This window comes from Empidonax traillii, unplaced genomic scaffold (genome assembly GCF_003031625.1).
Source record: "Empidonax traillii isolate 1590-97213 ecotype Southwest subspecies unplaced genomic scaffold, ASM303162v1 scaffold310:size1162954, whole genome shotgun sequence".
In the NCBI taxonomy this organism is placed as follows: Eukaryota; Metazoa; Chordata; class Aves; order Passeriformes; family Tyrannidae; genus Empidonax; species Empidonax traillii.
This window is the reverse complement of record NW_020955503.1, coordinates 94,081-121,828: the sequence shown is the minus strand read 5'-3', so window position 1 is coordinate 121,828 and position 27,748 is coordinate 94,081. Positions and strand designations below refer to the sequence as shown.

The window sequence follows — 27,748 nt, the reverse complement described above, 5'->3', positions numbered from 1 at the left end:
TGATCAGCAGCAGCTTTTGCAGCTTAAAACGCAGTATTTCGAGTTTGAAAGTTTTTCAAGCACATGCAAGCATTTTCTTCATTTTTTTCTCCTTCCTTAGGGCTGTTACTTACGGCGGTTTCTTATAAAAATACGTCCTCTCCCTTTCATGGTCATCCTCCTTGTCAGAGTCCTCGCTGCTGGATGACAAGCTGTCATCCCGGCGTCCTTCTTCGGGCTGGAAGGGAATGCCGGGTGAGAAGCCTGCTGGAGTTTTGGGTGAAGCAAATACCGAGCATGAGCCTTCACTAGTAGATGAGTAATGGGAGGGACCGTCAATAGTTACAGACAAAAGGTCCATTTCTGTCTCCTCTGGAAACTGATTACAGAAAGACAAAAAGATATTAAATTTCCACAGGTAAGATGGCCGTTGAGAAGGCAGTAGATAGATCTGGAAATAAAGAAGCAAGAGTGCTATGAGGAACTCTCACTCTCAAGTTCCTCATAATAAGGAGAGAGCAGGTAAAGGAATTGCCAGACAGATTATGGAAAAGAAAGCAGTGAAAGCTCGGTGGGGAGACGTTTGCCATTGCCTAGTGATTGATCTGGTAGCTAAAGATGCACCATGCTCTTATCAGTGTACAGGATCAGAAGGAATGGAAACATTTCATTTAAATTTCACAACTATTTGGCAGAAAAAGAACAAAAAGACAGCCCAAATCATCGTGACTTGCAGAGGGGTGATGCATCCCAGGGTGTTAGTGAGGTGGGAATGCAGGATGCTACACAGAATGTACGGCACCGCTCCGAGGCTCAGGCCAAATTCCCAAACAGGAGCCTCCTGTCTCTCACATAAAACCAGCCACAAGCACCACCCAAGCAGTTTTCCAACTTTAAATTTTTAAAAGGCCTGTGAAAAGTATCTGTAAGTGTTAAACACCAGCACTACCTACACAACGTTACTACAGAGCTATAGAGTTGATGTCTGCAAATGCTAATTACAGCTCTGCGGAAGAACTGGCCTTATAATGTCACAAAGATATATTTTTTTTTTTTTATAATATTCAGCATTTGATACTTTTAAGAGTTTAATAGCATTTTGCTATGCCAAAAAAGCCTAAGCTAACTGGGCTAATACATAACAACCAACAGCTTTTATATGTGAATATATTTAAATGTGCAAAGCACATCTCCAGCTTCCATTTCTACCTCTCTCAACAACAGGAATTTGTTTCCTGGGACCATGAGGCGAGTTAGAAGGGAGAAAAAGTACATTACTGTCCCTTCAGTTTGGTTATTTTAATTTTTTTTTTTTTTTTGGCTTGGTTTTGCCTTCTTTGGTCTGTTTTGTGTTTGGAGTTTGCTTGGTTAAAAAGGAAAAAAAAAAATCTTTACTATTTTCCTTGAACATGTTTTTGAAAGCAGTTAGAAAATTGCACCATCTGTTCTCAGGGTATTAAGTTTTGGCACATTTCCTACTCCCTGTTATTTGAAAAAATATCTTACTCTGCATTAAATATAGGGATTTCAACAGAAATAAATGTGTGAGGAGATGTCCTCCCACCTGGCAATTACTTTGTACTGATGTTGATTGCTGCAAACTTGGAACACCATGTAACAGATGAAGGCACACACACTAAAATCCTCTTCTAGAACACATTTCGAGGCTTGACTTAGGTCACTTTACATCAGCCTTGAGCTGTGTCCAAACAAAACCCCAATAATTTATTTTACAAACAGTTTTAGGTCTACAGAAGGGTGGGGAAGCACTCTGATTGGTGTTCATCTCATAGGTAAAGTAAGCTCTTCTGCTTTCTTGACATACTTAAGTAGTTTGATATACATTCTGTTTAGCTGAGTGCAAAAGAGATGAAATATTGAAAAGCAGCTCCCTGTGAGATATATTAGTTATCTGGCAAAGAATACTTGTTTCTTCTCGGAAATACCTGAAAATACCCTTCCCCTGGACAGCTGGATTGTTGTGCAATCCCCAAAGCTGTTTGATTCAACTTAATTAGAAATGAAAAAAAAAATACATAAATTAAAACAATTACAGTAAACTCAGCCAGGCAAAACAACATTTTAAAAATGAGAAAACATAGCAACAAAAAAAAAGAAAACCAATGATTCAACAATCCATTTCAAACAGTCAGAAGGATGTACTTGTAAGGCTACAGCAAACTGACTAATACCCATTTCCAAAACTCTTCTGATTCAATTAATTTGGAAGTTAAGAAACTAAAATACATCTGCCTTGTCACAAAACAAAGCTATCTGGAAGTTAAGAAACTAAAATACATCTGCCTTGTCACAAAACAAATCTATCTTCCAAAAAACACATCCATCATTTGAGGCACACACTAACAGAAACACACCCCCCAATCCACTCAGGCAACTCAGGTTTCCTTAGAAATTCCTCTCTCAGGAACTTGTAAGCAACTGGCACAGGGAATATAATTGTATGGCATCTAAGGGAATTCTTACAGAATCTTGGATGTTGAAGGTCACTCTTGGCCCAGGAGATGCAGCATCTACACGGATATCTGGGAGGTCTTCACTGTCTCCCAGTCGAGAGCTGTAAGCAGAACCAACCCAAAACAGCTTGCTGGGTTTTACTGCAGGATTTTAGGGTCATGCAAACATTCAAATGACACAAATCTAAGGTAACACTTACAATTTTGTTATGGAATAAAGTATAAAATCATAACTGAAGCACTTAAGGTACATGAAATACTTCTACAGAGGTATTCCAACTTGAAGCACATTTCTATTAAGAACTATTCTCATAAGAAAAAAAGTCCAAAGAACTCTAACATGCCTCTCCACCTTTTTAATTTTCAAATCTTTTTATATTTATTACTTAATAACGCAGTTTTTAAGTCCAAATTTTGACTGCTTCAGCTAGATCTGCAGAGGCAATGACTGCTTTATTGGGAGACATCATTATACAACTGCAGTTTGCTCAGCAGCCATTACATGACGAAACAAAACCAATATCGGTTACACAGGTGAAGAGAGGAAATAAAAATTACCCTTCACACTCAAAAAAGCATCTCCCTTCCTTCTTCTCATTCAAACAGGCCTTTTAAAGGCCTGCAAATCAAGTGTAGAAATCAGAATTATTACACTCTGCCATTTTTGCTTATATACATTTCCTCAGTACATCTTGAAAGCAGGATTCTGTAGGAAACCCTAAGCTGTTGTAGAAGTGGAATCTTCTCAGAGGTTTCCAAAAAATGGAGGAAAAACCCTCTTTTTACAACATGTCTCTCTTCCAAAATGACCTCTCCTATCCAGTTCCACCAAGCACAGTTGCTGCCTACAATAAGAGGACTCTCAGAGCTGAAGTCCAGCGTTTGCTCTGTTCCCTGTGCTGCTGTTGCTATCGCAGCAACACCAAATTCTCATCCCAAATTCCCAGCAGCTCACCTTGCTCTGTCCATTCTCTTCAGGGGTGGCCTTCCTGATGCTGAAATACTCTTAGACCGGCTGTAGCTGGGCTTGTAGCTGAGACCCCACTTGTCTTTCAGGGAGGCCGCCTAAAACAGAAATAACATTTAAATGCAGCAACTGAGAACACAGAGAAGAGCTTTGCTAAGCTGAAATATTATTTTGTACAGCTGTGCCAGTAAAGTGAAAAGGTGGTTTTGTTCCTTAATAGCTAAAATGGATTCATTGGTCCAGCAAGGAATTACTTGTTAATACATTAAGAGAATGAGTAAATGGCATCTTCGAATACGTATTTTCTATTTCTTGTTGAGTGTGCAAATAGCCCATTTACATTATACTATCTGTGAAATATCAACTTTCCTATCATTATTATTATAAATGAAAAAAACTTTCCCTGCCCCTCCTCCAAGTCAAGATGGTGCTGAACTATTCGATGCTTTTAAACTCCCTTTTCCATTACTAACATTTTCCTTGCTTTAATCGACGTGCAGAAAAGAAATATTCAACACAAGGGCTACAAGGTTTTTTAAAGGAACCTAATCCTGCTCACCCTCATGCTGGATCGGCGGAGCTTTTTGCGGACATCCCGGCGGATATCGTTGACAGCCACCGACTCCAGCTGCTGATAGCGCTGGATTTCTTGATTTATGGTTCCTTCACTCGCCCCTAATTTTCTGGACATAAATCAGGGTTGAGTTATCTCACCAGTCATTTAAAATCTGTGTTGTAACAATGCTTACCCTGACAATTATCCCATTTTCTCATTTATTCCAGTAGTTACTTGTGACCAGTGACAAATAGAGCTGCAGCAGTATTAGAATCAATGTTTAACAATGACCCTTTGAGTGGTGACAGCAATTTTCATTATAAGTTCAAGCAGTAAAACATGTCTCCTCTTCATTATTTAACATGTAAAGACCAAACTCTGTATTCCCACCCCAAACAGATCCATTTACAGTAACTCTGTCTGGAGGAAAGGGAAAAAAAAAAAAAACCAAGCCCAACAAACCATGCCTGTGGAAAACTATTAATAAAATTCACAGAAGTTCAGGTGAAATTTGCGACACTTGAACTCATTTTTTTCTGCAGGATTTTCTCAATTACAGTGTAAGAGATTAAAATATCCCATCCAAGAAGCAAAACCCAACTTACTTTAAGTCATCAATAACTTTAGCTTGCTCGTTGAGCTCTCTAATATCCACCAAACGCTTCATGAATTTCCTTCCTCGCTGTTCCCCAGTTTGGATACTGGAAGGTCCCTGCCGTCGGTGATCCACAATCTCCTGTTTAAAATAAATGTCTAATTAACCCCTTCATCAAAAACCGGCCATCAGTAGGATTTAATGATTGGCAAAGCGAATTTGGCACCTCAAAATTTGGACCAGCGCATGCAAAAGAATCAGCTTCATCTCAAAAGGATTGGATTGGATTTTTTCCAGTGATCCAAAGCCCATCATTCAGTTCAGACACACTGTAGCTACTACATACATGTCCCCATGAGCAGGACCTGCCTGCTTTCATATGTGATCTGCTAGACTGGAGAAAATCCCTCTGCGCTGACCCCAAAAGATACTCTACAGGAACAGAGTGGCGCTGGTTTGGGGGGCTCAAGCCCAGCAGGTGATTTACAATCCGCTGCCCAAACGTTAGCTTGGGGGCATCTCCACACAGGGAACCTCCTCCACCTGATTTCTAAACAACAAACAAGGAACATTAGTGCTCTGGGATGATGTTTTCACCGCTGGCAGGCAAGAGACATGTAAGATACACATTCAGGAATATCTGTTCAAACGTTTTGTTGTGAAACCAAAAGGCAAGATCAGCAGCATATTGTGTACAAGTACCAAAAGAGATTTTTTTTTTAATTTGCTCGTATCAGTAACTTTATCTCCTGTGAAGAAAACCTATGTCCAGCCACAGCTTTTACAATTCAGGCACCTGAACTTATGTGCTGTGTCTCCATATTTTCAAATCCAGATCTGTATTTCCACAGAACAGCAGTAGAAACATGATCTGTGATTTCTTGCCTTTGAAATAAGGAGTAAGAAAACACACACATACTTTTGATTTGCAACAAGACTTCAATAAGCTACAAGGAGTAACGTGCCAGACTCAGGGTGAGACTAAGATCTTTCCATTTGACTGAAGATTTCATCACACCTTTTCCAGTTCGGGGCACTTATTTTGGTCGATTCACTTACTGCGTGTACGGTGGGAGACATAGTGTCAACTTCATCCTCGTCTGAAAGGTCAGCTATGTTTACAGAGTTGAGGTCGGCGATGTCATCAATATCCTCCTCTCCTGTCAACGTCGTGAGGGTGTTGCCCAAAGCGTTGAGTCTTTTCCCGATGTTTGGATCCATGTGGACATCAATACCACACATCTTCCACAGCACATTCAGTGTCCAGGTGCCAGCACTACTACTTTCTGCAGTTAGGAAAAAAAAACAAAAAAAAAACCACAAAACCAAACCCAAAATAAAAATGTGACCAGTTTTTCCTCTTTTAAAAAATCCCTCATACTGAATTATGTATTAATTAGCTAAGACAGTGTTTGTCACTTACAAAGAACTGTCTTTTCTGCCCCTTCTGAGAAAAATATATTTCCACTTGCTGGAAATACTTCCCAGCTCTGAAGTTAGTCTGCCTTTAACAAGTGATACACACAGGCAGAACTAAAGAAAATACATTCCTTTCAGCCAAGCTGATGACAAGGAGAGACCATCGCCAACTTCAGCTCTTACAATTGCAGCCAAATCACTATTCCAAAACCGAATTTCTAACAGCAGGAAACATGAAGGACACCTTTCTGCATGTACAAATGCTGAGCTATTTATTCAAGTCTTGAACAATGATGCTGGAAGATTTTACAGGTGTAATACGCCTGCTGAATATCTTGCCTTCCCAGGATTTTTCCAACGAGTGCCATCTTTCAGCATCAAAACACAGAACTCGATTTAAGAAGAACCAGAAAAGATACTGGTTTTCTTTCTAAATGGATTCAGCTCGTTTGTCATCACTCACAGTTCCATGTGAGGGTTTTTTTTTTTAATTTTTGGAGCACTAAAAGGACTGGAACATTTAGCAGTCTCTAGGACAACAGGACAACATCACTGTTATTGCAACCATTGCTGGTTTTTCTCCCACCAAGGAACAATGTCATCTACACTGTGTCTTTTCCTGCAAGTAAAAAAGTGTTGCTGATGTGACTCAAAACCAAGACAGTTTGGAAAGGTGGAACAGATGAAAACATTGAGGATTTTACCAAGAAAACGAGACACTAAGCAAAACAAAACAAACCCAACCCCAAACAGCCAATTAAATTCAAACACATTTAAAGGATTCAAACTTCATATTTTTTATGAATGCTTTATTTATGTAGGATTTGATTCATTCAAAAAGCCACGTTACCTGCTGCAGCTTGTCCTGTTGTCCTAGAACACACCTCATAGGTACCATCTGGCACAACACCTACACGAAGGACACAAAGCAGATACACTGATTAGGGAGGCAGGAAAAGTTGTTTTAGAGCAGCCCTTCCAAATCCCACCCTCAGTCTCTTGCCCTCCATCATTAAAGCATGAATGGTGTTGGATTGGAGATTTAGTTTGAATTCCCATTGAATGACTTTTCTCATTTAGTGAAGTGAATCTACTTGGTAATATCCAAGTTGATATCAACCTAATACTGCTTAAAAATTCTAGAATCTCCACTGTAATGATGGATAGATATGTATAAAAATTACAACAGTCTGTATTAAACTATTAAAACCTTAGTGGGATCTTACGAAATTATATAAAAGCAACACACCCAACTCTTCCAACGCCTCCCAGACAGAACTTAAATTATTACAATGAGATATAAAGGAACAAAGTTTATTAATAACAGAAGACAAAGGAATACAACCTGTTAGATCCATATTATTTTGCTTTCAAGAAGTCTTTTCTTTCAGTTTTTTGGGAAAGTTCAGAAGTTTTCAAAGTCAAAGGGAAGGGTAAAAGTGGACTTGTATCTGAAATAGTGTTGGCCAGTATGAAACCACCCCCACTTACATGCATTCATGACGAGATCTCCTCTTATTTCTGGTTTCCAGTCATCCCAACTTGTCTCAAAGCCATCAGCAAAGCGGATACAGAAGTTTTTGAAATGACCTTTGCTAACTAAAGACTCTGAGGAGCAGGCAGTGATCAGTGTGCTCTCAATGGTCAGGACTAAAGCAGAGCCAGTGTCAAGATCTGCGCTGTGGTTAGACTGGAAAATAAAACCACAGGGACAACTCGCTGGTCGGTGCCACATCAAAGGGATACTGTACGTGCATTAAATGACATTTATCTTTCCATACTGCAAGTCTGATCCCCTGTTTGTATCTCCATATGGCCCATGACCCCAGAACACAGGATCCATTCTTTCCTCCAAGAAGGGGTCACACATGAGTTGATTAACAGTGACAAAAAGTAGCTTTAATTTTTATGTGATTTTGGTTTTTTGTATGCTTGTTTGGCTATCTACAATTACCTACCGTCTTAAATACACAGGTTGACTGATTATTTTCCAGCTCTGTATATGAAGATCCATAATTATGTTTACCTGCAAAGAAGCCTACATATTCCCTTTGATAAAGCTGGACTGCTTTTGTTTATGTGTTGTAAACATGCTATTCTAGATAGAGCTTAAGACTCCATAAGACAAAACACATTTTTCATAATTTACTATCATTTGTAACACATAAGAGCATAAAAAGCCATTGGCTTTGTCCACAGCTGCCAGATAGAACATTCACAATCAAAATGTTATGTCATTGTGTCTTCTAGGTTATTGGGTTCATTAGTCCTTCACATTTCTGTTTATTGTGACCATTTCCCTCTGCATCATTAAAATGATTTATTCCCTTTCTGGAATTATTCTGGTATTATTAAGAACACTCTCAGTTCAATGTTCCCTTACAGAACAATTTGTATTAACACACTGCACAATGCACTGTGTGGCCATTACTTTAATACAGAGATGATATTAAAGTTAACTGCCCACTAAAGAATACACAGTCCTGTGTAACATATTAGATTTCCATGTACTACAATGACACACTTGTTGTCAATGAGTGCATTTTAAATATCTTTTCTAAACCAGTCTGAGTTCCTAAATAAAACTGTTTGAAAAACACACATATATATATCTCTCTCTCTCAAATAGTTATTCACACTCTTTCCTTTTTTTAATTAAACATACGAACAAAAGAGTCAAAACATCACGTTAAAGCCAAGTTCTCAGAGTTTCTCTATCTGTAATCATACGAAAAAGAACGGATTCATTGCAATTTCTGATGGCAGCTTTCAAGAAATAGATTCCATCTGAAACCTTTCCAAGGACTTTCCAAAGTGCTGAGCTCATATATGGCATAAACAGGAATCCTTGACATTACCCCAAAACACATGCACCAATTGAGACACACACAACCTAATCCTTCTACAAAAAATAAGAATTACAAGCAATGTCACTAGTCCATTCATCAGTCTATGTCTTGTGTGTTGGTATGAAATAAAACTACATTTATGGACATAAAAGCCAGGTACCACATACAAATAGGTATTTTAACAGATTCCTAATGGGTCAATTTTGCTTACCTGAGGTGTGTTCGTGATGGGCAGGCAAATCCCTAAGTCGTTGACAGTCAGCTGAAGGAACAGGGTCCCAAAAGCCTGTGCAGAGGTTTGTTGGATTCCAGGCAGCATATCTACTACTTCTTTTGTGGCCATGTGAATATCTTTATGTAAAGCCATTCTCTGTTCATTCCAGTTGTCGTAAGCAGCCTTGTAGTTCAGCCAAAACAGCACAGCTTGAGGAGGAAACCAGAAATGCTTCATTGAAAACAACATACGGAAAAAAAATAATGCACATTCACCAAAAAAGTTGGGTTTTTCCCAATTTTTACAGCTTCTCCATTACTTTAGGACGGTGGGTGTATAACAATGGACAGACACTCACTCAGGATGCAGCCCTCGGGCTCGTGCTGCAAAGATGGATAATCTGATGATTTACCATTGAAATTAAAATACAGAAAGTGCTGCTGCTTTGAGCATTATTCCTTTGTCAAGATTTACAACTTCCTCCAGACCATCTGCAAACTAATTACCTCAGCAAGAATAATTTTTAATGTTTGGAATTATCAACCTATTGGCACAGAGTAGATCTCCCAGACTTCTCAGCTACTGAACACTTTGACTGAACACGAAATATGAGTTTTGAATAATAAATTAAAAAAAAAAATCTTCTTTAGTATGAGGACAAATCTGTAGCAATTTTGTCTTCAATACCTCTATCAAAGGCCACAGGCTGAGCAAAGACAATTGGCCTGTTCAGAGTAATGAGCACAGCTTCTCTGTCTGATGAGCCACTGATTTCTTCTCTCAGAGCATTTCTTAACCCAATCCTTGTCTTGAAATAGGCAACTTGATGAAAGTCTGAGCCAGCTTCTTCATAAACCTTAAATGTGCAAAAAAAACGGGATGAGGGAAAGGTTTGCAGCAGGGAGGAGTTCAGGGACAGGGAATTGGGAAAAAGAAATCATGAAAACAGCAAGTTAAGATCTCTCCTTTCCCCTTTCTCTCCTCTAGCAGGAGAAGGCTAATTGAAGATATTCAATATTCTTGTATTAACTTCTGATTACAGTGTTATTTTCCTTATTTATCATAAACTGTTAACTAAAATAACTGTTTCTATATCCAGATCCTCTATTGTGACAATTGATTTATAGGTTTTAAGATTTCTATCTCTTTGTTTCTAGGCGTGACAAAATACTTCCATATCAGAGAACTAGTGATTCCAGGTAACAGCAGGTTTAGGAATACAAGAGGTTCAACTGTCGAGCCAAGACAGACAAACTAGGTCAAAATGTAGGTCTAGCCAAGTTTGGGTCTTCTCTGATCTTATTATTTCATTCAAATACCCTAAAAATAAAAGCAAAATCAACAAAAATTTTGAGTTGGACTCCACAAAAAGGTTATTACTGTTGTAAAGGGCTAATAAGTTCTAAGATATTAATAGTATGGGGGGAAAAAACCAAAACAACACCTCCATACTTGACTCTTCCCATCTTTTATGCATGTACACATTTGACACTCAGTCCACAGCCAGATCAGGTAAGAACCAGCAGTGTAAAACAACCTCTTGGCTTGCTTATGTATTTTTTTAATCCCACACATGGAAAGATGTCGAGCACTGACCTGGTGTTTAACAATCTGCCCTAGTGCCAGATTTAAATCCACCTGGCATTTCCCAAAGAGTTTGAGGTAGCTGCTGCTTCCAGGCATTGCTTTGGTTTGCAGTCGGTTCGAGAGCTCAAGTTCAATCAGTCCAGTTTCAAATCTCACAGCGCGCATGGAGGGAGTTGTGGCTGTCACTTGAATTCCCTATGGAATAAGGGAAGTCCAAAGTTATCAGCCTCTGGTTCAGGGACATGAAGAGAAGGAAAAAAAAAACCCCACCAGCAAACCCAATAAAAAACCTTTTCCCACTGTGCACAATAAAAATAAAAACATAATCCTTTTTCACACTTAAAAAAAAAAAAGATTACAGGAACCCAACTCAAGGTCTTCAGGTCTTTTTCTTCATGCAGGGTATTCCTGATTCAATAAACTTCGAGATAAACACTCAAAAGCCACTCAAAATAGCACTAGGGCCACTGTTTTGTCATCATTAGATTACCTTAAACTGCAGGCTCAAGGAGTAAAGAAGAATTTTTGGTTTGTCTCCATCTGTTGTGCCATCATGTTCATTCCAAAGGGGTATTGGCTGCTCCCCTCCTGTACACATCAAATATGCACTTTCAGAGTTTTACCAAAGAAAACATTTTCAATCCAATAGGCATAAAAAGGTGAAAGTGAACCAAGACTCGTTTCAAACAGTGACTTGCTGAAGATTTATACAAGCAAATGAAGGTGGAATGGAAGATATCAGGGCAGGTTCATCTTGTTTCATATAATTAATAGCTCTCTACTAAGAAGGAGGGCACAGAGAGTCATGTTCCTTCCTCCTGGGAAACTTGCCACAGGAAGGCTCAAAAAGCCTGTAAGGAGTAACACCTAGTTTTCAAAAAGATATTATTTTTCCCCTGAACCAATGTATCTCCTAATTATCTGACAATAAAAATTGAACACCTGACTGAATACTACGCAAATTGCATGAAAAGAATTGAAATTATATCAGTATTTTCCAATGAGAGGAAGAAAGAGTATTCTGCAGTTGTTTCCATTCCTCATCCTGGCACATTTCACCCCCACAGGCTTTAACTTGAAGGAGCAATCCTGGTTTTAATTCACCTTGAGATTTGATCTATATTCCAGCTTAGTTTATAGGAAGGGCTTGCTGCTGGAAAAGGTCAAGCCATTAATTCTCTCCATTCATGACAATTCTTCTAATTACAGTTATTTGGTGGGAAGAATAGGCAGTTAAATCATGGATCAAAAAAAAAACAAAAAAAACAAACCCCAAACAACAATAGTAAATTTTTATCACTCCATTTTGTATCGGGATAATTTTCTCCTTTTAATCAACACCGCCTTCAACTTCCAGATGCAATTATTACGGACTGCTCTGCTAATTAACCAGCTTTCAATCTGTGCAACTTCACCTTAAATAACTGGCACTCACTCAGTTTTTATATCAGGATAACATGCAAACAATATTTTAGTGCTACATAAACTATAATTAGGAACACCACTGCAGTATATTACACTAATTGGTATTTTTAAGACATGTCAATTATTTTGCTCCATGGCAGAAGGACAGAGCTATTTTCTGCTCCCATTGCTCTGCATTCAGCACCCAACTCAGGGATTGCTGATTGCTGGTGAGTTTCCCCCAACGTGGAAGGTAACAGCCACATTTCAAAAACCATCAGGCTGCTACCTGCCATACAAATTTAGTCTGGAAAAGCAAAGAACCAGCAGTGGTAATAAATTCCTCACATAAAAAACACAGGGGAGATCAAACTCCAGAGACTAAGAGATGTTGTAAAATCTAATATAGGTTTCACGGTTTACCACTGTATGTTCCTCTGTAAAAAATATTCTAATAGAATAATGACAGCTGATGAGGGTTTATTCTTCCCCTAAGCATTTTCTTCCTACCCAGTACTAATATATTTTGGAGGAAACAAATATCAGGGTGCCTCTAAAACTTGTTTCTTCTTGTCCTTCAGGGAATCTGACATTTTCCATTTTTTTTCCACTGCATCTTTTAACTGCCTTGAGGGCACATCATCTAAACCTGCATATTTTTTTATTACATATGTATACATGAATATAAATACATATAGAGAGAGAGAGAGACAGAAGTATATGAAAGGAGTTAGATGTACACTCAGAACTGCTTTCACTTAAAACTAAATGCTAAAAACTGTTATCTCAGTGTTCTGCTTACCTGAAACTTTCTGTATGACTTCATTGACTTCCTTCATGAACACTTTTTGCACAAATACCAAGTGGTTTAAAAGGTCAGTTGTGAGATTATGTTCGAAGGAACCGACCTGCAGAAAGAGGACATTTTCGAACAAAACTTAAGTTTTCCAAGGAGTGGAGTTTTGGTTTTCACAGGGATATCTTTTCAAGTCCAATTCTATTGTTACTGGCATAAAAACGAGACAGATAATATAGTTTTGTATTGTAATTTTAAAGTTGATTCTCCTGGTTCAGTTTAGATAATAAAAAGCAGGACTAGGTTAAGGTTCATGGAATATGTGAAATGCTACTAATTAAGTAGCATAGAAATCCATTATGAGAAGAAAGCAGAAATTAGCAGCCAACCTCTATAAGTACCATTATTCTAGTCCCTTTAGGTGAACAAATTCACTACCATCTTCAATGGTCAACTTACCATGTCCAATTTAATCTAAAAGAGTATTTCTAAGAACTGGAGTCTGCCTAAGATTATTTTTTAAATCTTAATGGCAAGTTTAAACAAAATCAAAATATAGACGTCTTCTAACACTACTTGCACTTGGCTTTTGCCTTGGCTGGGCAGACCCTCCCTTTAGTTTTACAACCTGAACAAATTCAAAGACCCAAAAGCTTTTCTTCAGCCAGGAAACACCACAAGTGGGCTGAACAAAGAGCAGCATCTAATTAAACTGTTAATAAAGATGCAAACATCAGAAGTCTCACGTGCTAGACTATTCTTCTGACTAAAGAATCACAGTAAGTAAAAAAGCCCCACTTTTTCCCCACAAGGAAGGTTTCTTTTAGGCAGCATCACTTTTCGCCTTGTGAAAACTAACTGTAGAATAGGCACAAAAATAGAACTTTGGGAATAGAACAGAAAATTTTGTATTTTTTACTAAGGTTATATATAGCTTCTATCTATGGAGCTGTCTAATCATGGAAAAATAACCTATAAAAAAAAAATAAAATTTTCTTCAAATTTTTCAAGTGTTTGCATTCAGCCTGTAAACCTGAGAGTTCTGGAGCGGGCAGACTATTAAAATAACATGAAGATGCACACACAAGAAGTGGGACAGAACGGAAATAACAAGCTATCAAGGATGTCTTCACAACCCACCTCAGCCACGCAGCGCAGGTAGTTCCCCTGTAGGTAGTAGCCTTGCTTAGCAGGCAGCTCATCTATGCTCCAAATTTGGTCTGAGTAAGTGTCGTGTTCTTCCATGATGTATTTCCCTGACATAGTGACAGGAGGGAGGTTGAGGCTTGCAGAGGGAGGAATGGTTGACATGTCAGTGGCAGAGACTTTGGAAGTGAAGCGCAATCTGTGGTTTGGAAGCTCGAAATTGAATCTGGTCTGGGCACCTGTAAGAGGGAGACGGGGAAAGAAAAGGTGGGAACTGGTAAAAGAATCTTTTATTTATCCTTAAACTTCAGAGCATTTTTGGAATTAATAAAAAAATAAAATATTTTAAGTATTACTGAAGTTCACAGACCTTAAGAGCTATAAATATCCACCCACGTGACTCTGGGTTTTCTTTGTTTTTAAAGGAAATGGAGACTCCACTGTAATTAGATGGAGGAGGGAGTCATACAAACCACCTCAGGTGGAGTGAGGGCTCATAAGAGTATTCTCCAATAGCCTAATCAATCAGAATTTAATTAATCAAGGATCATAAACTGATCTTAGCAGCCAGAGGAAGATCCCTGGAAGGAAGCTGTAAAGGAATGTACACATCTGCATCTGCTCTTGCATTCTCCCTCTGGCAATCGTGTGTAACAACCACGATGTAAGTTCTCTACATAGCCCCTGATTGAAGTCCACATTAAAAAAAACCAGCTGGTAGCACCAGATTCAGAGCTCTAGCTATAGTACAACAGAAATACTGAGTGCTCTTAGGTGCTCACAGGAAGGGCAAACTCAAAGCACTAATGTTTTTGTAGTTTCAGAGAACTGTTACCTGTCATTCCGTGACTCCTCATTCTTCCCATCTTATATTCCGCCTTCAGAGAGGGCAGGAGCGCTGCTCCAATGGCGATACCATCGATCATGGCACTGAACTTGAGCACTATGGGCTTCTTCTCCAAGCCCTCTGGCAGCTGGGGGAATTCATTGGTTTCCACCGGCGTCTGATTGATACTCGTGGGAGTCTTTTCGGAGGGCAGAGGAGTGGCGACGTCTTCTTTGGGGGGCTGGGGCCTGTTGAACCGAGACAAAGAGCAGAAACCCCTGTTTGTTGTGCTACCAGTGATAGCTGAGCAGCCTGACTGGCCCACACAGGTAGCTCTGGATGGCCACCAGCGGGCTTTGGAAGCGCCATCCAGCGAGCACGGAGCACTCACGCGGTGGAGGGCTGGCGGATGAGGTCGGAGATCTGCTTGGAGAGCTGGTGGGAGCTGCGCACCATCATGCTGTGCAGCGTGGCTGGGTGCTGGGGGATGTTGATGCTGATGGCTCCAACCTTCACCACGGCTGCATTGTTGGTTTTCAGCCCTCTCTGGGCACTGTACAGGGCCTGGGATTTGGCAATGCTGCACTTCACCACAGTCCTAACGGGACAAGGAAAGAGGAGTTACTCGCCCGTCTTTCCAAACGGTCACAGTTTTAGCTTCAAATGAGTTTTTAAGTGTTATCCCAAGTCATTCTGTTTATGAACTACATACACATTCCTTTTACTTTCACTTGACACACATAGAGATGCACTACATGCCACAAACAGCTACGCTACGTTTAAGAGAACTACAAGTCATGCACTGCAAAAATACCCGTTCGACTGTTCCTCTCGCACAAAGTCAGATGGCCTGAGCGCACACACACTAGGACAGACAAACTGGCACACACAGAAACAAAGAAGAGCCTTCCATTTCAACTCCTTTTCAGGAATACTCTCAAATCACCCTTTTTGCTAAGAAGACTTGGGTAAAATCTGATTTTCGCGTCCAAATAGGTCAATGGAGGAAATGCTCGCTTGGCAGCCAGGACACAGCAAGGGATAAATGGATTTGTGAGTTAATACTGCTGATGAATTCAAACACACTATTCCAAAATGCAGTGTTGAAACTTTATTTTAACGGTTCACAATGGTTACCCAAGATAAAAATGCAACTGCACAGAACTGACAGCTTCTGTTGTCAAAACGAAATTTTGGCACAGCAGAAATCACTAAACTCCTATTAAGAAAGATTATGGGGGTAACACATTAATGTTTCTCATCTGTGCTCGATTCCTGGAGGGTTACCCAATGGAAGTATTTTAAGCAGCCAACACGAGAGCCTCAAAGAGAAGGACATGGAGCTGTGAAGATGCAGTACATCAGCTAAAACAGCTGAAAAATAGACTCTATACACAAAATTACATGCAAGTTTCTCAAATACTGTATTTTAAGGAGCATCACTAAAGTACTTTTTGTACCATAATTTAAATTGTTGCCTAGACAACTCAGTTGCGTGGATTCTACTCCCAGGTGTAGAAATACAAACAAAAAGACATCATCCTTCTGCTTATAATAAAGAAATAAACAGCACTCTAAGGCAACCACAGGCCTGTCAACATTCTCAGATTTCCACAGCTGTGCAAGGGCTACAAGTGACCTGAAGTGGTTATGGATAATTTTTTAGGGCAGACGGTCAAGTAGAAATGATTTCAAAATACATGAAGAATTTACCCAAATATGAAGGAGGAAACAAATCGTAATGCACAACTGTTTTCAGCAAAAACATTACACAAATAAACATTACATAAGAAAAGTCCAGACTTACTTTAATCCCCTTCTTTAAAAGAAAAATGATTTTTTCTCTCTTGATATTTGCTATTTCCTGCCCTCTTCCTGCTACCACTCTGGCTCAGCTATTGTGAGGTCAATCAAGAAGACATTTCCAGCCTCATCTATAACCCAAAATACTAGTACATTCAAACCATTCTAAAACATTTTCTTAATTAAAAAAAATTACTCCAATATAGGTGTTGCGGGAGGAAAATATTTCAGCCCGATTAAGTGTGCTTTTCTGCTAAGGTATTTCCATATTTCATGCAACAAAATTAATTTCACAGTTGCTTGCCTGCAAAAAACCCACTTCCATGACAGAATGAAATGTGGAGCAACTGTCTGGCTACACATTTCTTTGGAATGAGGACTGCACATGAATTATCTACAGTTTGCTTACCTACAGTACTGGTTGTATTTCATTAAAATCATTAATCAGTATTTAGGGTAAATACTTTCTGAAAGAATTCTGTGCTCTCACATCAATTCAGTGAATAACCACTCTCCAGACAAACTCGTGAGAAAAGTCTTTGTCCCACTGCAGAACTGACTACAAGGTCAGTACTTAATAGATTTTTGGGGATGTTATAAGAAGAGGGGGGAAAAAAAAGGTCCTTAACTGTTGCACTGAGTCAGCTGAAAACCCAGGCAGTAGCAGATACTTGAGCTGTAAATAAAGAGATTCTTCCCTTAATTCCAGCATTCCTGACTCGCCACCAGACCAATCCTACATGGATTTACCCAATCCTCTTCATCATTTATACTTTTGTTGACCACATCAGAAGGCACATGAATTCACCACATGAATTCAACTGCTCAGGGATGCACCGTGAACAAAAGTACTTCCTTCTCTGCTGGTTTCATGTTGCTCCCACACAAAAAGGAACACAAATCCCGATATTTCCTCTACATCACTTGCAGTTTTACAGCCCATCACCTCTCCTTCCAGAGCTACCTTCTAAAAAGACATTTTGAAGTTAATCCTCTATTATCACAACACTGAAAAAAATACAAAGAAGTCACTGCATCTTTTGTGAGAGAGACCAACACCCACACATAGGGGACACCAAGAGGGTTACCTTCATTAGCAGGAAAAGCACAGGCAGAGTTTTCAGCCCTCACAGCTTGATTGTTAACATTTATAAGGGCTTTTTTTGGACAGAGATTTAGCAGGCCACGTTAAAAGCTTATCTAGGTAACACTACTGCTATTCAAAATCTATTCAAGCAACATCTTCCTCCACCATCACACACAGTAGGAATGCAGCCATCAGCTACTCCACACAGAGGTAGTTGCAAGACTATTAAAACAGAATAATATGACATACAGAAACTCTTGTTTGGCTGTGCTTGTAGGAGATGTAGGGAAATCCTCCAGCCTACAGATGAAGGTTGAAGAGAAAGCAAGAGAAACAAAAACAAAGCAAATAAAGGATAAACATCCATGCAAAATTAGTCAGTTAATTACTTGTAACCCACAATATGACATTTACTTTCAAATTTACCGAGGTGAAGGGGTTGGTTTTGTTCAGGTTTGCTGTTTGCTGTTGTTGCTTTTAAGAGGTATCAGTATTTCCCCCTTTTTTTGTTTTGTACCCTCCCTATATGGAAGTTCAGTAAGATGATGATGTAAAGCAGACATGAAGGGCCTCAGTCACCCTCAGAAAGCCCTCATGACTGTCTGATTAAAACTTGTATTACATGTTTATTGGCAGCATTTTAGCTGAGGAAACGATAAAATCCTCTATGTTTTAAGTTCTTTGTAGCATCTTCCAAACCAACCAGGAATTCAAAGGGGAGAGAGAGAGACTCAATTCATGTTATTTAGCCCCTTTCCTACAACATTCATATTCTAAAACCAGATCACATACTGGGGGTTACCCAGCTAACACCCAGACTGGGTGAGGATGATCTACAATGAAGAGTTGTGCTTCAGCTGCTCTGCAACTCAAACAGAAAGAAATTCAGCTAGGAACAAACTAAAATAATGCATGGACTGTTGGAGCTTGTGAATCTGGCAAAAAAAAAAAAGAAAAAAAAAACCAAACCCAAACCAATGTGGATGCTGAGCAAGTCATTAGTGACGTCCATGCACAAGAAGTGATTCTCTCCCCCTCCCCTGCCAAGTTGTGTCACTCATATAAATGGTGGAAAAGGCATATTAGAAGTGTAAAAATAACATGAAAAGTGAAGCATCATGGGAGTTCAAAAAGATACCGATTAAAGAAACACTCTAGATCTTAAACGGGAATAATCAGCATCAGTAAGTTAACTACTCCTTAAAAATCTTGTATGGTTTGAACCCATAAATTTCCAAAACAATTAGAAGCTTAAGAGAAACACTATACAAACTCACTTCTCTGCACTTGAACAATTTTAAATTGTCAGGCTTCCTACTTACTGGATGTTTGGGGTAATTCCCTCCAGCAGGACAATATTGACACCTCCTATGTGAGCAGTGGCACATGTCTCAGTCATCTTTTGATGTAGTACATCTTAAAGAAAAAAAGGTATTTAATAGCATTTTGTTCAGTAAAATACTTCCAGGTGTGCCTACTGCTTGCAAAAACATAGTAGCAGGAAAATAATTGAAAAATTACAGCTCTAGTAGTTTTTTTCACGTTAAGTAACATCAAATTTAAATTGGGACAAGAAAATGAAAGGAGTGACTATCTTTTAATATATTCTAACAGCATTTCCTCCGTGGCATTTTCTGAAAATCTTGCATCCTTTTAAAATCCTTCAGCATCCTACCAAGCTTTTAAAAGGACTTGTTGCATATCATTATAGTACCACCACACACATTACACATTGCACGTAACATGTAAAAGCTGGCAGTGAGTTTGAATCGCACTGTAGCTCATCCCACCTTTCATTTTCTCTTTCAGGGTGAAGCTGCCGTGGATCCTCTTCAGTTCAGACTCCATGGTGAGCCCCCCAATGTCTGCCTCCAGGTGGGTCCTGTTCACCATGCCTATCCCAAAGACGATCAGGGTCACGTGCTGCGGCTCTGACGTCACCAGGCTGCGCTTCCTGCCGTTCTCCTGCTCGTTCTCAAACACCACCCTGCAGGCAGGCTCAGTCGGGCTTCGAACACCTGCAACGCCAGGAGTTATCTAAGGAATGATTCACCATAAATCCTTGGCACAGCTGGTTTATTGTTGGCATTTGAAGCCAAGGACCGTGTTAGGCAAATCACCCGTGCCTCGCTCGCTCCACCCCAACGCCGTGCCACGTGAACCCAACCCGAGGCACAATGGGGACAATAAGGAGTGATGTGATTTCATTACTATTCATAGATACATTCTTATGTATATTTAGAGCAGACCAAGTCCACCAACAAAAAGGAACGATGCTAAGTCAGCTCTCACATTTACTCTGCTGTGCTAAAATACATCAGAAATAGAGAGCAGTGATTATGCCAGATCTCAAAGCTTTGGGTGAAGTTATGGCCCAAGCAGCTGTAATCTTTGTGGGACTTGACCAAAAATCAGTATTTCACCTTTCCTTCCCTTACAGCTAGGTTCATAGATTATTTTTTTCTTACTGTCAGTCATTCTCAAGGCAGAAATTATCTCCTAGCATATTTTCACAGAATTACAATATACAGCATTACCTGTAGCTCCTTGAAAACAAAACAGCACCTTGGGAAGAACGAACTCAAACCACACTAAACAATTAGTGAGAGAAGTTAAAACTTTTCATTTGTGCACCATCTCGGTGAACTAACTACAAGCTCCCCCCTCATCCTCACCACTTTAGCCCCTCTGATCCAAGCTGGATGGGGTGGCAACTTCCAAAAACCGAGTTAAGATCAAGCTGTAGAAAAACACGTTTGAGCAAAAGCACATTCTCTTAATTCCTTGGATTACCTGTTGGCCCAAAAGTTTCAGAAGACTTTTCTAAAATGCCAGTTGGATCAGAAATGAGCGAGTAGAAGTTCAACAGCTTATACATGTTCTGCCAGCACTCAGCAGAAGGTTCGCTCTGTTCCGACACGGTAATAGAGTCCGAGTCGTCCATGTGAATAGTCACGTGGTCAACTACATCTTTTGAACCTTTCCTGGACACTTTGGAAGTCCTTCGTTCCGACCTCCCCAGGGAATTCTTGTTCCGAGACTCTTTTTTGTTGTTCTCATTGTTTGTCCGTTTGCTCTTGGTGTTGTTCACCCTGTTGGCCCCGTTGAGGCTCCCTCGGGAGCTGCGGCTGAAGTCGGAGGAGCGGAAGTCTCTGTGCTTGCGGGTTTTGAAAGTGGGAGTGGGAGAGGCCGACCCAGCCGTGTATCTGCTGAGCTTGATGTCCGTCTGTGTGGCTTTGATATCGTCGATCATGGTGCTGAACTGATGGATGAGCCGAACCAGCGCCATGTCCACGTGCTGGCTGATGGATTGGCAGGAAATGGTGAAGTTACAGTGGAAAGTGTTGTAGTAGCGTTTGTTCAAGTCGTGGAAGGAGAGGGCATTGGTGGAGTTATGAGGTGTGCACATGGACTTCTCCATCACGACAGCACTAATACTGAAAGTTTCCAGCATCAAAGCTGGTTTGAATTCCAGAGGAGGAAGATTGACAGCTCCTTGCCTAAGGGACAAAAAAAAAAGGACAAGTTACTGCTTTGTTTCTTTTTATGAGAATGAGAGTCATATGTTTTTTACACAGCCTTTTATTTCCCTTAGGATATCACCTTCTTACCACAGTTCTAAATATAATAAAATGAACTTTTACAGTTTCATACTGTGTTCTACTGACATAGCGATCCTTCAGTCCTGTGAAACTTAGTTTGGCATGCAATCATTCCATCATATCCTTAAAGCTTTGCCCCAAATTGGTCTAGGGGAAGATTGAGCATTTACACAACATACCTCCGGGCTCGCTTGCTTTTCCTTTCCTTTGCTGTGTCCGAGTCAACAATATCAGCTCTGAGGCAGTCCAGGGTTCCTGAGAAGGAGAGGTACTCTCCAAAGTACATTCTGTAGCAGAGGGGCATTGCATCCTGAGACTGAATTCCCGTGTAACTCAGGAGAGGTTTGAAAACAACCTGCGAACCAAAAACCCACGGATTTAGTTCCGACTGTCTACATTATTCCTATATTCTTGCTCCACCGTTTGTTGATGTGCAACCCCAGTTTACCTGTGCATCTGCCAGCTGGACAGCAGGAAAGCCCTGGTTCCCCTCTTCCACACCAGCAATGTCATCCTGACTGGTGCTGTGCTGCGAGTGGGTGCCGTCCAGGGTGTTCTGGTCACTGGACAACACCGTGTTGAAGTCTGAAGCAGAAGGTATGGTGGGAAGATTGGGTGCCACACCTGAAAAATAAATACCCATGGAACGCTAACACCACAGCAAATTTTATCACCACCGACTCCATTAACTCAGCAAGGTTAATTATGTAGATACATATGCCACACACAGAGAAAATCAGAGCCACAGTCAGGCCTGTAACCTCACAGCAACTGGTATTTAGGATAAACAAACAGTCTGATATGGCTGAAACAGTGTTGGTGAGAAAGAAAAGTAAGTATTAGTAGCAGTGTTAGTGAATAAGAAAATTAAGACATTTAAATATTATGAATGATGACAGGCTTACAAGAATAGCAAATAAGCTGCAATAAGTTGTTACACATTTGTTTCTTTAATGCATATAAGACTTTCAGTAATATATTTTTCTTCATACCCCTACACCGGTTAATCATTCCCATTCCTAAATTTCTCTCAATGTAATGTTTATGTTAGTCTTCAAAATAATGTTTATGTTTGGTCTCAAAATTGAACTGAGAAAGAGCAGGGATTCCAATGCCCAAATTACAAAAAAAAAAAAAAAAAGAAGCATGTGCAAATCAGATTAAAAATAGCCAACAAAATCCAAGGAACTCTGCAACAGAAGATGATTTTATGGCTTAGTTTTTGGCAGCTACACATGGTTCTGGAAGCTATATTTATAGTTCCAAATGTGGGAGAAAGCGAAATTTTCGGAGGCAGGGTGAAGGAAATGAAAACAACACTTTTGCTTAAATCACAATATTTCATTTTCTGCTTTGCTGAGATATCCCACAAGTAGCATTTTGAAATGCTTAAGTTCTGTTGAACATAAGTCACTTGCTCCATTACTTCCAGCCAGGACCAGCCAACCCCAAACCACCTCTTCAAGTCAGCTGTAAATAGCAATACCTGTTGGAAGGCTGTTGTGCCCAGACTTGGTGGCAGGACTTTCCTGCACCACACTTCCTCTGTTGCCCACGGCATTGGACATCCAGTTGTAGAAGCTCACAGAAGATGGTTCAGACAGCAAGGGATGTTCAGACAGCATGTCTGTGGCCAGGGTGTTCCCTACACGGATAAATCAGGAGCTAAATTTAGCATTTGTTGTATCCACGTCAGCAAAGCCAAGGGACACAGCACAGTTTTACTCACAACATCTATTTACGACAAAAGGAAGCCTAATTCTCAATATTCCACTACATTACTTGTCAAACAGCTCTACAGGTGCTACCACAGAAGTCACATTATCACGCTAGTGGATGCTGCACTACAAGCGTTTTTGCACTTGTCTGTCTCTACCATGAAGTAAAGGGAAGGAATCATTAGGACACCAAAATACCTTTTTTTCTGAACAATATTTCAGTCCCTGACAGCAAAGGAGAGAGGTTTCAGAGAAAACACAATATCAAACTTATAATTTACATATGAAGAAAAACAGATAACAACACACTGAACAATAACACAGCAGATAAAAATTTCAATATATGTATTTCAAACTTCTGACCCATTTGTTCGAAAGACCATTACTAAATATGTGCAAATTATTAAGTGCAAACTAAGTTACTGGAATATTAGTTTCAGTCCACTTTTTGAGCGACTTACAAGATCAAGAAAAAAATTACCAATACAAAATGATCACTCCATTTCTTGATTCCTTCAAAAGGGCTCACTCAAGTAATTATGTATTAAACTCAAAAATTAAAGGTAAGGAAAGAGAAAATATTTTATCTATTTTGTTAGTTGTAATGTCTTTTCCCAACCTGATGCATTTGCTGCACCATACCATTTCCTAGGAGCAATGTTTAGGAACTGCTAATTAAAAATTATGATTTTTATTTGGGGGAAAGGAAGAAGGAGGTGGGATTTTAAACAGACACGATATCTCACAGTGACAACACAGCACTCTCTTTAAATCATTCAAATCAAATCCATTCCCCCTTTAGCTTCTATAGGCTACATCATACCCGTTCTTGTTAAAGAACTGCTTTTAACTGCAGCTGTACTTCTTTGAGGTGTCCCTTCCAGCAGGTTGTGCAGGCTTGGAAAACTCCCCGTCAGGTAGCTGAGCAGACTCTCTTTCCTCGGACTTTCCTTGACGGTCATTCCGGAGCGACCAACGTGCACCGGGGAATCTGTAGCTGTGTCTCCACTGGTGTAACTCAAGGAATGATATGGATGGATGCCCTTGGGGGGGGGAGAAAGCAAAGGAAGCAGTGAAGCACTGTGTGAACTGCAAAAAAGGAAGGGACATTGGGTCTGAATGTGAGATTGGAACACAATAATTGCACTACAAGTTATTGGAAAGCTTTGTCAGTCTTAGGTTTGGTCCCGTGATAGTTAAATCCTCGATTCTGCTTCCCTAAACAGGTGAAAACACACAAAGGTTTAGGCATATCCTTAAGTGATGCACATATATATTGCTTAAAGCATTTCTCCCACGTTAATTGACAAGAAAAACAATAAAGAACAGATGCAGAATATAAGTCAACTGATGGAGCATCGCTTTTATAGGGGCAGAAGCCCATGAGTTACAATTATAGTTCCTTTTTAAATGTGTAACTATTCATCTGCAGCCAACAGAACTGCTCCAAACCACTTCCCCCCTGTGCACGGTGCTAGGAACTCACCTTTATTTTCAGAACAGAATCACTGTGAGTGTGAGTCTTGGATAACTTCCTCATGATCTCAGCACCAGTGACAGGCCCCGAGGAGCCGCTGGCAGGGGGAGGACGGTTGGCTGTTCCTTCCAAGAGCATCGTGTGCTCACTGACAGTGGCTGGAACCAAGCAAACCATTTCTCTCATTTTTTAGACACATGGGGAGCCAAGATTATCTATTTTCAGGCCCATTTATTTACAGGCAGTCGTGAACTTCCAAATTGTGACACACACCTGCACACAGCTGTCTAGGCCATGTTAAGACAAATGAGCAAACCTCAGATATGGGCCTATTGCATTTGGTTTAATAATCCAAGTGTTTCTGCTGAACCAAAGCGGATATTTTAGAGAAGGGAGTAAAAATTGCCATCATATTGCACGATTACATAGAAGTTTCACACATAAACATCTTTGGGTTTGCTCTCTTTAAGCTGATAACTGCTGCCTGGCTTTAACTAAAAGTAGATTCTCCTCCTGATTTTTGAAACTATTCTTTCCTCAGTTCATGTAAATAACTAAGTGAACTCGACATGACAAAAAATGAGAGCCCCAACAACATGTATCCATTTACGCCCCTCCTTTCTGCTGCTCTTAAGTCAGCTCTGTATCAAATACAAAGCTAAGTGCTCTATATCAAATACAAAGCTAAATCAGCAGCTTATTTTAAATTGGGAATGTGTAAGATGGTGATAGAAATTTATCAGTTAGTAGTAAAAATTAGGCAAGGGGGAAGAAGGAGAGAAAATGTCTTCACAAAGAACAAATAAGAAGGTAGGTTTAAAGCTGTGTCTGGAAGAATTCATAGAATTGCATCTTACAACTCTTAACAAAGGTCAGAACCTGCACAAAAAAAAATCCTAATTCCAAGGTAGCAGATAATTAGGTTGATGTATTTTGTGCAGGAAATAATAAGACAAAGCATGTGAAGAAAGAGAGGTCTCCTGTTTTGTTTTTCCCTGAAGTATTAATTATTGTAATACTATAATTATAATTGTTAGCAGCAGCTTCAGAATGAAGAGGATTTTAAAAAAGAAGCTTGATAATTCTAAAATATGAAGAACACATTGTATTCATGCACTAAAACTGAAGAAGACACAAATGCTCCGAGAGGATCTACTTGTCTCCAGGAATTTTTGATGGAGGCAGAAGAACACAAAAATACCTGCATCGAATTCAAACTCTGCTCCATCAGCACTCGTGTCACTCTGCAGCCCCCCTCCATTGTCCAGTCCAAGCCCATCCTCGTGCTCGTGGCAGGCATTTGGCTGCAGTTTCACTGGCTGGGTCGGTCTGTGCAAGCTGACTCCTTTAAAGGCTGGGGTTACCACAATGAACTTCATCCACTGCCTCGCTAAGGCGACCAGACCTTTCTTTAAGGTCACTAAGGCAGGAAGACCATCGCTCTTTAAAAACAAAAAAAAAAAAAAATAAAAAAATTAAAATTTATATCACAGCGTTTTGAAGTCAACTCAGAGGGGAAAAAAAAAGTCCAAGCTTCCTTAAGTCTTTGTGCTCAAGAGATTTCTGACAAATATGCTGGCACCACGCCACGGTAATTCAGATAGAAGGAGCCAAAAAGCTGATAGATCAAAATTACAGTTTCATTGAACACAGTAAATGCTTTTATCTACGTGACCTGAGGGGCCAAAACTAAACAACCGGAAGCAGGTTTGTTAATATAAAAGTGAAAGCACTTAAGTGATTATAAGGGTCTGAAGTACAGACTAAAATTCACAGCAACACTAGGCTGATTGTAGGAACAAAGCTGAAATTGAAAAGATGATGTTTTTTCCATTGTTGGCGAGCAGTATTTTAAGAACATAAACTTGAGGCCAAAAATAGGGATTGTTTTGATTACATCACTGAATCGTCCTAAAGAAAAGAAAAAAACCTCGTTATTTTGACCACAATTCAAACAGTGCTATTTCTGCCACAAACTGTGCTATTTCTGATCACTGGGCTCTCAGCTGAATATCGCAGAATCATGTTGAAAAGCAGAGTGTTTAAATCTGACAGCTGTGGAATTGGATTATGAAAATGACACAGAATCAGGAATAAACACTCCTCCTTATGCCTAATGTTTGTTCAAACAACTATTTCCCACTCCAATCTAGGCATTTACATTCTAAAGCCATCAAGATTCTTAAGCCTGAAAGTTTTTTGCAATTCCAGTTCCTTCCTTAAACTGTCTGCATTATCCCAGCATTTCTACAAGACATGAAAACTAGGAGAGCATCTGGAATAAGCTAAACAGTTCATGCACAAACTCGAGATCTATTCCATTTTAAAGCCATGAAAAATGAAATCTGATAAAAAGGCCAGTGAAATCTGATAAAGAAGCCATGAAATCTGACAGAAAAGGTCATTAATAATTTTAAGGGCATGCCTGTTCGGTTCATGATTTGTCATGTATTTACTAATAAAATTGCTTGATAAACATTATGCATATATATATATATATACACACACATATACAGGTCACAACAAAAATGGCAGATGTGAAAGCAAACAACAGGAGAGAAGCCATACCTACTTATCATTTTAAAGATATACAGGAGTTTGGGTTGTATTTTTTGTCTGTTAACTCTCCTTAAACTGTCAGCAAATTTAAGACAGTAGAACAGGTACATTTGAAACTAAAAGCCTGAGCTATTTCCAGTTTTTACAGGGTAACTCACCATGGTGGCATCCTCAATAATGGAGTAATTGGCTTGATGAAGGTAATGGTGCAATATATTACAGAGCAAACAGGAAGGATTTTCTTGCAAGAAACGAGCCACTTTGGTAAGCCTGTTGTACTTGCTTCGCAGAGGGAAGTGCACACTTTTATTCTAGAATAAAACACAACAATTCTCAGCATGGGAGCATCCTTGCAAACAGAGCATGAACGACAGGATTTCACCCATGATACAACAAACTCTTTGCCACCTTATTTTCAACAGTGTACGTGAAAAATACTTGATGCTATCAAGTATTACTTGATGCTATCAAGTAAAAATACTTGATATCTGTTTATGTGAAGCAATAGAACAAAAGACTGGCTTCAAATTGCAGACTTTATATAGTTACTTTTGGAGTAATAGACATATATGCAAAGCTAGGTGAGATTTTTGAAGAAACTATTTATTTGGAGTTAAAGACAAACCAGGAATTTTTGTAATTTGGTTTAATGCTAAAAAAAAAGGTAAGCAAAAAACAAGAAGGGAGGCA

At 39.6% G+C, this 27,748-nt stretch overlaps 1 protein-coding gene across 11 annotated transcripts in view; it reads right to left on the bottom strand.

Moving 5' to 3' along the window:
• Positions 1 to 27,748, bottom strand: part of KIAA1109 (KIAA1109 ortholog) — an 89,943-nt gene that overhangs the window by 14,909 nt on the left and 47,286 nt on the right. For 3 of the 11 annotated variants that reach the window (XM_027891137.1, XM_027891138.1, XM_027891142.1), the window contains exons 39-67: positions 27,217 to 27,369; positions 25,701 to 25,941; positions 24,509 to 24,657; positions 23,846 to 24,065; positions 22,791 to 22,949; positions 21,753 to 21,928; positions 21,484 to 21,659; positions 20,496 to 21,202; positions 19,493 to 19,720; positions 19,025 to 19,118; positions 17,952 to 18,002; positions 15,204 to 15,410; positions 14,822 to 15,060; positions 13,981 to 14,225; positions 12,847 to 12,952; positions 11,131 to 11,228; positions 10,650 to 10,835; positions 9,741 to 9,909; positions 9,051 to 9,262; positions 7,482 to 7,680; positions 6,841 to 6,900; positions 5,631 to 5,857; positions 4,918 to 5,121; positions 4,582 to 4,712; positions 3,980 to 4,103; positions 3,409 to 3,518; positions 2,464 to 2,554; positions 1,926 to 1,988; positions 114 to 358 (exon numbers count right to left, since the gene is read on the bottom strand). In XM_027891137.1, the coding sequence (XP_027746938.1) occupies positions 114 to 358; positions 1,926 to 1,988; positions 2,464 to 2,554; positions 3,409 to 3,518; positions 3,980 to 4,103; positions 4,582 to 4,712; positions 4,918 to 5,121; positions 5,631 to 5,857; positions 6,841 to 6,900; positions 7,482 to 7,680; positions 9,051 to 9,262; positions 9,741 to 9,909; positions 10,650 to 10,835; positions 11,131 to 11,228; positions 12,847 to 12,952; positions 13,981 to 14,225; positions 14,822 to 15,060; positions 15,204 to 15,410; positions 17,952 to 18,002; positions 19,025 to 19,118; positions 19,493 to 19,720; positions 20,496 to 21,202; positions 21,484 to 21,659; positions 21,753 to 21,928; positions 22,791 to 22,949; positions 23,846 to 24,065; positions 24,509 to 24,657; positions 25,701 to 25,941; positions 27,217 to 27,369 (5,270 nt within the window). The remainder of the gene's footprint in view (positions 1 to 113; positions 359 to 1,925; positions 1,989 to 2,463; positions 2,555 to 3,408; positions 3,519 to 3,979; positions 4,104 to 4,581; positions 4,713 to 4,917; positions 5,122 to 5,630; positions 5,858 to 6,840; positions 6,901 to 7,481; positions 7,681 to 9,050; positions 9,263 to 9,740; positions 9,910 to 10,649; positions 10,836 to 11,130; positions 11,229 to 12,846; positions 12,953 to 13,980; positions 14,226 to 14,821; positions 15,061 to 15,203; positions 15,411 to 17,951; positions 18,003 to 19,024; positions 19,119 to 19,492; positions 19,721 to 20,495; positions 21,203 to 21,483; positions 21,660 to 21,752; positions 21,929 to 22,790; positions 22,950 to 23,845; positions 24,066 to 24,508; positions 24,658 to 25,700; positions 25,942 to 27,216; positions 27,370 to 27,748) is intronic. The other 8 variants (XM_027891143.1, XM_027891139.1, XM_027891141.1 and 5 more) reach the window with 8 other exon arrangements.